The sequence below is a fragment of the Chiloscyllium punctatum genome, chromosome 13, assembly GCF_047496795.1.
Source record: "Chiloscyllium punctatum isolate Juve2018m chromosome 13, sChiPun1.3, whole genome shotgun sequence".
In the NCBI taxonomy this organism is placed as follows: Eukaryota; Metazoa; Chordata; class Chondrichthyes; order Orectolobiformes; family Hemiscylliidae; genus Chiloscyllium; species Chiloscyllium punctatum.
Window position 1 is genome coordinate 100,488,779 of NC_092751.1, and position 12,037 is coordinate 100,500,815.

Here is a 12,037-nt window from a genome sequence, read left to right on the forward strand (position 1 = left end):
CCAGAGTGTGTCAACATCGATTTGTCCTGTGTGTCTATAATAGCATCATTATCTGTGTATGCACCTCCGATTGAGGTGGGACATCTGTGTGGCCAGGCGAGCCTGGGTCTGAATATCTGATAGCGGGGTTATGGGCCAGGAACAGGGACCAAAGGATGGTGATGTGATGCTGGCTGTGGAGCAGAGGAGCCAATAGCTCCTCGTGTAGATGAGAAAAAAGAGAGAGTAGCCATTGCTTCACTGAGTGCCCAATCGTTTGCCCAATGGACAACACTTGTAGTTCACCTGTCGCTTGGCAATGCCATTGCCCTGCCCAGTGGAGTGTTCACACTTGCATGTTCCTGCTCCTTCAGCCCACAGCTCTGGGTGAAATCCAGGTAGACCCTATGGGTTCAAGGCACTCCTCAGGTCTTACAACGTTAGGTGGTCCCCACCCTGAGCACCAGCCCACAGCTAGCTGTCCCCCTGTTGCCAGCACCTTCTCCTGGAGGAAATCGGAGCAATGGTCAGGACCTGAAGTTGTTCAAGCTTTATTTTGTGATGTGCAGTGAGACAGAGGAATGTGAAGTGGTTATTACACCAACAAAACTGATGGTAATATTTGAAAAGGTAATCAGGGACATTGTCAAGCTTACACTGTCCACTCTGAAGCATTTCAGATGATAGTACATGGACCAGCCGATCAAAATAAGCTGACCACTATTTTAGAAAATGTTCACGGAAAGCAATGGAAATATGTTAATAGTGTGGGGATTAACGTAGACCATTATCACATACAACCACTCAACAAACTGGCATGGAAGTCTTATGTCCAATAGTTTAAGAAGTGGTAGTGCATCTAAAATAAATGTCTCCATCAAGATAGTCGGCATTTTTTTAAAATAATGCTTAGAGTAATTGATGCCTTGTACTTTATTGGGATGATTTAACAAAATGTTTTAAACTGCTCCAAGCAAGAACAATCCAAATGAGATTTGCTGCTATAGATCAGCTTTGCTGGATAATTTGAAGAATGTACACATGAGCTTAATCTTTTTAAGAAAACTTTTCTGAAAAGTTTTTTTTAGAAAAAAAACTGACTGGCATGAAACTGCGACACAAAGCAACCAGAACATTAACCTTTCTCTTTTAGTTACCAATGTCCCTACCATCAGTTGTCGGTTTTACTTCAGATTTGCAGAACTCATGGGATATTTTATTTACTTGTAGAATTTTATCTTAATTGCTATTGAGTCTGGAGTATTTTGAAATTACAAGTTTCGTGGTTATAGAGATGAAGTAATTCAGATTCCTTTATTAGTCAATACTGCAATGATGCTTAATGTGATTTATCTCTTGTTAACCCCCCTGTCCTCCAACTGGGACAGTCTGTAATTAATAAGACTCCAAATTTCCTCTCCTATGTGATGCTTCGTGACTTTGTGTGATTGCGACCGTGACTATTCCAGGCTTGGTCAATTTCATAGTTGCATTTAGTTGGAAATCTCTAGCCGAGGAACTGAAGGATGAGCAATGAACATTTCAAGCCAGTTGCCCAGTGACTGGATATTGAAGTCTCCAGCTTTCCTAGATTGTTACATCTTCAAAGCTAACCTGGTCATTTTTTTAAACGTATGCCAACATTGTTGTAAATGGGATCAGGTAATGACTTCTGAAGCTGAATATGTTCTGTAACATTATTGTTTTGTTCCCCTTGTTTTTTTTAAAGTGAAGAAAAATGACAGTGATGTTGAGTTGATTTATCTGTTAAAGCTCTTTTCTCTCCTGTCTTATCTACCCAGGAGCCACAGACAACAGTAGTCCATAATCCCACAGATGGCATTAAGGTACCAGTTTGAAGTCTACTACTCTGAATTTCTTGTGATTGATACTGTACTTGTTCTTTTCTTTTGAAGATGCAGTCATCCTTGTGATGGGTGTCAGAGGCCTAACTTTAAAGAGCAGGTTTCAGTCAAACTACTGATCTCGCTTGTTAAATATATCGACCAATGGTGGAGCATTTAAAATTGGGAAATTGTACAAAGCCAGAATTAGTGTGCACACATCCTGTCGAAACTTGAGGTCATAGAGATAGGGGATGACAAGGCCACATCATGTTTTGAAAGTAAGGATAAATTTTTTTCAAAATCCAGGTACTGCTTGACTGAGAGCCAGTGTCGGTCAGCAGACAGTCTATTCATTGCTATTCTCTTGGTGATGATGAACTCTGTGATCTGCAGTGGTCAAAACAAAAAAGTAACAATTTGTGGTAAACTTAAGTGTTATAAGTGATAACACTTATCAAAGTACCAGTTCAGCACCCTGAAGCTGTAATAAAAGAGCATCCTTTCAGACATATCAGCTGTGACTCTGCTGGAGCCAGCATTATTCACCCAGGTGTATAACTGAGTGCAACAGCTTGCATTCCAACACGTTCAGTCACCAGGACTTCAGCACACTGTTGTTTTGCATGTTGACTTATGTGAAAGTGTTAATTTGCCAAAGAAAACCTTTGAATTGAATTAGGAAATTGCACCTCAAGATAATGTGTTTTGAAATTCAGCAGACGTTGATATTATAAAATGCTGTTTTTAATATGGTTTGAGTCACTTTTACAACCCAGTTAAGTTTCTGAAAGTAATCTAATATATACTGTACTGAGTACATTTCCCAGTTACAATGGGGAAATTAAACATTGCCAATCCACCTAACCTGCGCATCTTTTGACTGTGGGAGAAAACTGGAGCACGGGGAGAACATGCAAACTCCAGGCAGTTTCCCAAAGCAGGAATTGCACCCAGGTCCCTGGCACTGTGAGGCAGTAATGCTAACCACTGAGCCACCGTGCCATGGAGCCACATTCAATTCCAGCTTCCTGTCTGTGTTAGAGTTTGCAAATTCTCCCCATGTGTGTGTGTGTGTGCTTCCACCAGCTGCTCCAGTTTCTTCCCAGAATCCAAAGATGTGCAGGCCAGGTGGATTAACCATGGCAAGTGCAGGGATAAGAGGATGGGGTGGGGCTGTGGGTGGGATGCTCTTCAGAGGGTCAGTGCAGATTTGATGGGCTAAATGGCCTCTTTCCACACTCTGGGATTTCTGTTATTCTAAAGGTAAAGTCACCACATTCCCCGAGGACCACGGGGCTGCTCTCTCATGAGAGAGCGACAACTGGTGATGGTTTTACTGATGATGTTGGTAACCTCAGCTGATGCAGAAAGTGCAGTATGGTTGGAAAGTACCATAATACAACAGCACAGTAGCCTGATTAAATAGATAAGGCTGTGTAAATGTCCAACAGGTTGTTGGATTGTTGTCTGGTGGTACATTCCCCTTGTAACTAAGGTTAACTGTTGGCAAAAGAAATATTATCCATCTTCACAAGGCCTCCATTATAACAATAACTTCTACAGCACAGCCTGTAAACAGTTTCTGGTCCCTGATATGAGATATTTACAAAGGTGAGCCAGTGTTACAGGCACTGTGAGTGAATCAAAATTATTACAATATTTCAAAAGTGGCTTGAAAATAGCCCGAGAAGCTAAAACCCAGATTTGGTTTTAAACGGCGACAATTACTTCAGGGAATGATGCTTTTTAATGTTTTAAAGATGATCTCAGGATTTCTTGAAAAGGTTAATGGCTGTAATTTCTTTTTCCCTGAGTGACACTTTTCCAGCCAACAGCAATTTGCTATCAGCCTTTAACTAATGGTCTGTTTTGCAAATGGCGAGAGCCTTAAAAGTGTTTACTGCTGACAAATCCAACAATCAAAGAACTCCAGCCCCCTTCGGCAAATCTGTGCAAGGGTAAACAAATCTGGCCTCGCTTGGCTGGCTGAGTGTTGCTGCTTACTGGAAGCACAGTGACGCAGTGAATTGTATTAAGTGCAGTACTTCCACAGCCTGTGACTTGCGTTACTGATGTTGGCTTAGCACTGGAGCGCTTGTCACTGCAATGGCTGCAGTAGCGGAGGTGGCAACAGTTATATTTCCACTCTCATTAGCTCCAATTAAGATTATTCGTGTCCCGGGGAGAGGAGGACATTGGAGGAGGTGGTGGGGGAGGTGGGTAATTAGCAATCTCTGTGTGGACTATCTCACGGCTAAAAGAAAGAGTGAATAAGCAGCCAGCATTCCAGCCCCTGATCTGCAGTCTGTTTACCCTCCTTTTGTGAAAGGACAGTTGCTCTTGGGCAGTGGCATAAAAGGGTTTGGTCAAATGGCCAAGTCACATGGAGTCACATATGCTTAAGAGTCATTTCAATAATTAGGGAATGACACTTTAGAGCCTGAAAGGAGAGGGAAAAGCAACTCAATTTTGAGTTTGCAGTTTTCAAAAAAAAACTGCCACCACAAACTGGACATTTTCAAAACCCAGCCTAAGCTGCAGCGGTCTGGATGCTTTTGTCTGATCATTCGATCCACATTTATAAATTGAATTGTGAATGACCTCAGTACGAGGATGTGTCCCAATGCTTTCTGCGTCGTTTGATTTCGGGTGACAGGGGTTCTATGCAGAAACAGAACTGCCAACCGCAGATGCTGGATTGGAAGTGGCAGTTTTGACATTTGTGGCCCTTTGTTGTGCAGTTGATGTGTAATCAACGTCACACGAATCAGGAGCAAATCTGCAGGGAGTTTGGAGATGTGACGGTAAAAGTATTTTTCTCAAGTAGAGCACTGAAACGCGCGCACACACACATTTATGGAGCACTTGAGAAAATTTGCTTTGTCTCTCTGAATTATATGAAATACATTTGATGCCAACTATTTAACTGCAAGTTTGAAGGTAGATGTGGGATATAATCAGAGTGAAATGCTGCCTTTTTTCTCGGATCAACTGCTTTCAGTGTTTTGAGTGTTTACAGAATGGTCCTTAATGTAAGCATGGCAACACATTAGGACGATATAGCTGCTGAGGGGCAACCTTTCTGTCCATCTCAGACCAATGCTAATAGCCTCAAGGTCATGTGTTCAGTGCCCCTCCTGACCAAGTCTGCAGGCTTCCAACTATGAAGTAAATGTTCCATATGTTTTTAAGATGGAACAAATGCTCTGAAGAGGGGATGCAGTAGCTCAGTGGTTAGCACTGCTGCCTCTCAGCACCAAGGATCCAGATTCAATTCCAGCCTTGGGCATCTGTCTGTGTGGAGTTTGCACATTCTCCCCGTGTCTGTCCAGTTTCCTGCCTCAGTCCAAAGGTGTGCAGGTTAGAATGGATTGGCCATGCTGAATCGTGCACAGTGTCCAGGGATGTGCAGGCTAGATGGATTAGCCATGGGAAATGCAGGGTTACAGGGATTGGGGGGTGGGGGGGGGCGGAGTGCGGCAGCAGTGGGGTGGTCTGGGTGGGATGCTTTTCGGCGTGGTGTTATGGATACGATGGGCCACGTGGCCTGCTTCCATGCTATAGGAATTCTATGATACTGGGCAATGAGAGACTGACAGGGAGCAGAACATTTTGGTTTTGAGTTCAACCTCACACGACCACCCCTCATCCCCTCAGATGTGCCTGGTCCACTTCCAATTATGGGAAAGTTCTGAGAGAATAACGTGACATTTGACAGTTGCAGATTCAACATGAAAACGAGCTAACAAGTACAAAGGACCCTCAACTCCATATTCCAAATCGTAAGGAATATTAACAGAATTCTTTATAAGTGAAGTGTACAAAAGCAAAATTAAAGCTGAGTATTCATCTTTTGCCTGGACCGACTTGGTGAATTGCTTCAAAAACAACTATTGAGATCTCAGAGAAGTGCTCAGTGTTCAAGGCTTTTCTTTTTTCTTTCACTCAGGAGTGTTGGGCATGGCTGGCTGGGTCAGTATTTATTGCCCATCTGCTCTTGAGAAGGTGGTGGGGAGCTGCCTTCTTAAACCGCTGCAGTCCATTTGGGTTGGGTAGGTCAACAATGCCTTTAGGGAGTGAGTTCCAGGATCTTGACCCAGTGACAGTGAAGGAACAGTGATATATTTACTAGTCAGGATGATGAGTGGCTTGGAGGGAAACCTGCAGGGGGTGGTGTTCCCATGTATCTGATGCCCTTGTTCTTTTAGATAGTGGTGGTTATAGGTTTGAAAGATGCTGTCTAAGAAATCTTGATGAATTTCTGTAGTGCATCTTGTCAATGGTACAAAATGCTTACTGAGCATCAACAATAAAGGGAATGAATGTTTGAGGATGTGATGCCAATCAAGCAGGATGCTTTGTCCTAGACAGTGTCTTCTCGGGTGTTGGTGGAGCTGCAATCATTTAGCCAAATGGGAAGTGTTTTATCACACTCTTGACCTGTGCCTTGTAGGTGGAGGACATGCTTGGGAAGTCAAGAAGTGAGTTATTCACTGCAGGATTTCTAGCCTCTGACTTCCTTTTGTAACCACAATATTTACGTGACTCGTTCAGTTCAATTGCTGGTCAATGGTAACCCGCAGGGCTTTGATAATGGGGAATTCAGTGATAGTGATGCCCATCACGGGGCAATGGTTGAATCTTTCTTGTTAGAGTTAGCCATTACCTTTGAAAAGGCTTCAAGTAACAGCAACTGAAAAGGTAACCATAAGAAGAAAGTCAGGTGGAGTTTTTCACACAAAGTACAGTGGACACTCAGAGCTGAACTGCAGTATGTCTTGAGTTGATTGTTGTGATTATGTTGAAAGTGTGTCCCATGCATTTAAAAGCAGAAAGAAGCTGACTTAAGTACGGGTTTAAGAGAAAAAGAAATCATTGCAAAGGCAGCCAAAAAATGCCTATCTTATTAAGTTAGCAAAAGCGCCACACAATCCATGTTTGGGTATTACTGTTCCATGAACACAGTGGTTCAAGAACATGACTCATCACCACCGTATGGCTGGGCAATAGAATTCCTACAGTGTGGCAGCAGGCCATTTGGCTCATTGAATCCTTACAACCCTCCAAACAGCATCCCACCCACTCCCTATTCTGCACTTCCCATGATTAACCCATCTAGCCCAAACACTACGGGTCAATTTAGCATGGCTGAACCACCTTAACTGCACATCTTTGGACTGTGGGAGGAAACCCACGCACACACAGGGAGAATATCCAAGTTTCAAACTATCACCCAAGACTGGAATCGAACCCTGGTCCCTGGAGCTGTGAGGCAACGGTGCTAACTACTGAGCCACCATGCTGCCCTTACCAAACGCTTGCCTTAGCAGCAGTGCTTGCATCCTGTAAAATAGTGTATTATTTTAATTACACAGCTGCACTTGTGTAATTAATGCACCCAACGACTGATCTTCACCAACTGGTCCCATAAGCTGTAAATATGTGCGTTTACATCTGTAGGTAGTTTCCTAGAGTGACAGCAATATCTCACAGTCAGACTGGAGATGTTCGGGGATTCTCCCCATCAGTTGCACCTCAGGATTACACTCTGGAAAATGGTTGGGATTGGTTTTATGTCCAAAATCCATATTATCCAAGTACCCTGCACTTGCTGCAATCTGTTGGAGACATGACCCTGCTCTTATCAGGAGCATTTTCTTGTTTTACTTGCGTGTTCTGTGACGAAGGAGCAGTGCCTCAAAAACTTGTGATTTCAAATAAAACCTGTTGGACTATAACCTGGTATTGTGTGACTTCTGACTTTTTAAATTGACACTGTAAACAGACTTAGTTTGCTTGACTGTTTGTTGTAAAACAGACTGCTGCTGTAAGTTGGTCAGTAGAAGACCTCTGACGGCAAGTCGTTTGTTTCGCTCAGAGAAATGCAGAAGACTAGCTTCAAAATCCACTTTGCGCATGGTGAAAAGACCTTGAATTCTATGTATGAATCAAATTAAAGATAATTATCGATTATTATAGTATATTAGAGTTTGTGGCTGATTGAATCAATTAAACTGTTAAGCTGGCACTATAAATATCAATGTCAAATGTTTCTGGTTTTGCTCTTCATTCCTTAAGTGGAAATCAGGATTATGTCTGTTTGACTGTTCTGGTTTTGAAAAGTGTTTCTGTTTCCTAGGGGTCAACAGAGAGCTGCAACACAACCACTGAAGATGAGGAGGGGAAAGGTAGGTGTTTATTAATGCTGAGCCAGTATTTTAACCTGTGCCAGAGGGACCTATGTAACTATTCAGACCTGCTGATAAACTCCAGCCAGTTATCTTCCTCAGTTTTCGTTTGGTAAGGTTACACTCTGTTGTTCTGAATATTTATACATCTTTTTAAAAAGTTGGGTTTCAACTTGCTTACTTGAATTAGGAAGATGTGGATGTGGGTTTGTGTGTGTGTGTGTGTGTGTGTGTGTCTGTCTGTCTACATGGAGCCATGTGCGAAGGTGGATTTATCTTCGCTTCCATGATGTCTCGAGCAATGCAGATCAGACACCCAAGCAATTTCTAGTTAAATGCCAAAGCACTGCAAGTGACTGTATGATTTACATGTGAACACAGAAGCGTGACCTATTCATCTACGGTCTCTGTAGTCATTCATCATTCTCATTTTGCTTGCTATCTTCTCCCTTAAGTTTGCTTTTATTGTTACATGTTTGGTTTAAATCCTACTTGCAATGTTGGGAATAGACATCAACTGAAAACAACATTTATCAAGCATCACATAAGCTGTGGCTATATCATTCCAACAGCAACGGGTATTGTCTCAAACTACAGCAAGGGAACGTGTATGCCAATGTGATAAAGTAGAATTTGAGGTTATTTGAAGCAATGTTATAAGATCAATTCCAACAACCAACTGTGTGAGGTTCTGATGGAGATGGTAGTTCTGCATTAGTTGTGTGATTGGACTGTCAGGCACTGTACTTGAAAATGTAGCAACTCTGTTATAAGATCCTTTGGTCATACACAGCAGAACGGAGTATCACAGAAACCTGACGGCTTTGGGTGGAAAATACAATTTCAAATTAAGAATGCTACTTAATGTGAAGCCTGACCAACAACCATTTTCAGAGAGGGAGAGCAATTCTGAAAATGAATCACTCAAAATGCAGTTCCTAAAGGCACTCTACGTTTTTTGAAATCATTGATCAGTGTTTATTGTCCCCATAATTTTGCTGTCAAACTGCCTCCAAGCTATCTTGCTGCATTGTTGTATGTGCACATCATCATTGCATTTGGCAAACTGCACCCTGATACCAAAAGTTTGCTGATATTAACAATCAAAGAAATTGTAGATCTGTAGGGGTGCTATGCATTGATTAGCACTCGATGATCTTAAAGGTGACACTTAAAGCAGAATTAAACTGTAGGAGGTCTAAGCTGTTAACTTTCTTATAAGATATTTAAGTAGCAAGATTGCTCACATTTCTTAATAAACACACAGCTGACTACAGGCCAGAAGACAGATCAACTCCCTTTCCTCCTCACCTACATCAGTAGCCATGTTCTGTGTTCACAGAGCAGAAAACACGTTAGAAAGAACTGAAAAAAAAATGTTGGAGATCACAGCAGGTTAGGCAGCATCCATGGAGAGAGAGCAAGCTAACGTTTCGAGTCTAAATGACTCTTCAGCAGAGCTTCCATTTTTGCACTCCCAAACATCTACGTCTGTCATTGACACTGTATGCTGCAAAGACGACAATGGATCTCAAAGAAGGGATGGATGCTTTGAATGTTGTCAAACCTATACGTTTTCAGAATGAAAGATATCTTTTGACTTCAAAAGAAAAATGTTGCTGCTGATATCAAAAAGAATGCATCAAATTAATCTTTTGATGAACAATATAATCTCATCTTTCAAACTTGGCTACAATAATGTACAATGTAAGAGCATTGTGAGCACAGAACTCACCATACACTGACAATGCTCACCATTCCCCCAGCGTCACACTTACAAAGCAAGTAACAGATCAGCGGCACATGCAATAACGCGATGTATTCAGTTCTCACTATATGTGGCTGTCTGTGGAAATGTGCTATGCAGGACATCTGTGGAGATCTTGGAAAGAATTGACTGGGTTGGCTTAAAAGTGAGAGGGGCAAGTTTCTTGCATCAGAAGTGATATTCTGTGTGGCAACCTTTAACAGAGTAGGCATGAGCTTCACCCTTTAGACCTGTCAGTAGGAGGTCTGTAGCCCATGATGTCAGGCTGGGAAGTTGTTATCACAAAGCAAGAACAAATCCATCCTCAGGAGGCAAGCCATCTCCTCGAGTAAGACCCAGAAGATTCCAAGAAATCAAAACAAACTGATGAAAGAAATTATGTTTTTTTGGGCTGCATGCTTTAGCAGTGCAGTTGCAGCCTTAGAATCTGATGACGGCTATTTTTCCAGAGTCCCAGTCACTAACTATTCTGAATGCAGTGGATGCTAAAACATCATAAGTGTGTTGTGCCTTAGGGGAATATAGAAATAACTTATGCTAACTATGACAAAAAAAAGCTAGTACCATCAAAATTGATGGAAGGACAAGCTAGTAGGCCAAGATATCATTCTCTACCTCAGTGTCATGCATGTAAACTAAAGTTTTGGGGGAGTTTTTTTTTAAACATAGACTTGCTTTAACCAATAGTATTTAGTTTCTGAACATCTCTCTGGAGGTATAGTAGAGATCTCTAGATTACCAGTCCAGCAACATATATCACAATATGAGCCGTGCAGTTGGGAAGCTGTCATCCAAGGAGGAAAGGAGGCTCGAACACCAGAATGCAGAATCCGATGGTGAGAGAATTAATGCAGGGGGACTGCAGAGGAATGGGTGAATGATGGGAGGAAAGGGAGAAGGCTAACCAACCCAGCATTGTGGCAATCCCATGGAAAATCCCAGGATAAGCTGAAAAGAGAAGAGGACAATGTGCAGCACAAAGCAGTGCTAGCCATTGTAAATCCTAAAACATAAACATATACATTTTTAAAATACTGTGAATGTTGTCAGTTCCATAAATTACAAACCAAGAAAAAAATCTGCATTGCACACAGCACAGGAATCCTGTAATAACATAAGCATTGACTGCTACTGCTAAGACCAAATGGCAAACTGTGATTGGTTTTGAATTAGGGTTAGATATTGCTGGCACAGGACTGTCATTGTTATGATCCCAGCTGGTGTTATCACTGGACAAGTCAGATCCCATACTTAAATCTAACTCGATAGGTCAATATGGTTTTAACAAGGTGGTCTTCACTGAAAACACAAGTGCTGCAGATTGGTTTTAACAATAAAACAGAAGTTTACTACACAAAAGAATGAAAATAAAATAGAATAAACCAAATTATACGCATATAACATGAGTTTAAAAATTGCAAACCCCAAGGTAAATTACTATTCTATTGATTTCAATATCACTCTTCTCAATCATATCTATAGTGATTAACTTAATGGATGCTTCAATTCTCAGCCTTGAAAACATGATAGACTCATCCTTGAATCTTTATTGACATGAACTCAAATTTTCTCAGTTTCAAGTAAATGCTTTATGGTTTTAACCAAACAGTTCAGACCTAGTATTTTATAACTACACTCCTTAAGCTGACATAACCTGTTTCTTAACTGAGCAAACCTATCCTTCTTCTTCAGGAGAAACTGTTTTCCATAACCAGTTTCAACCAGGACTTTTGCAAAACTGAAAGTAGAAGGGCTTTCCAAACTGTGGGTGATTTCCTGAACAATAATCCCTCCTGTCAGGTCTGCACACACCATTCACTACTAGTTTTTCCAATCATTTCTATGCATGGACTTCAGAGATCCAAGCAGTGGTTGACAAAATTGGAGGGAATGTTGCCTCAAGCCAAAAAAGGTTTACTGGATCTTTCTAACTGAAGCTTAATACACTACACTGCTTACCTTGTTCAGTCATCAAACCTCTCCCAATGTAAACAAATTCCCACTAGCCTCCAAAAGCAATACGATTCGCTTTTTTTAAAAAAACACACAATGACTTTAGAATGCATTGCAAGTTAATAATTAAACCCCTTACACACACAGGACAAACCTACATGCCACTAGTTCAAAATCCAGATTCCAAAGTAAATGGTGTGTGTATATACCTACTTTACACTTTCCATTGAAACATTTCTGAAGCCAAGTGAGAATTCACAACTCAGTGTACATGTAGTTAACAATCAATATATGAATTAGAT

General features: G+C 41.4%; 1 protein-coding gene across 16 annotated transcripts in view; it reads left to right on the top strand.

The window, feature by feature from the left end:
• Positions 1-12,037, top strand: part of camk2g2 (calcium/calmodulin-dependent protein kinase (CaM kinase) II gamma 2) — a 357,622-nt gene that overhangs the window by 306,946 nt on the left and 38,639 nt on the right. For all 16 annotated transcript variants that reach the window (XM_072583442.1, XM_072583443.1, XM_072583438.1 and 13 more), the window contains 2 exons: positions 1,782-1,826; positions 7,966-8,014. In XM_072583442.1, the coding sequence (XP_072439543.1) occupies positions 1,782-1,826; positions 7,966-8,014 (94 nt within the window). The remainder of the gene's footprint in view (positions 1-1,781; positions 1,827-7,965; positions 8,015-12,037) is intronic.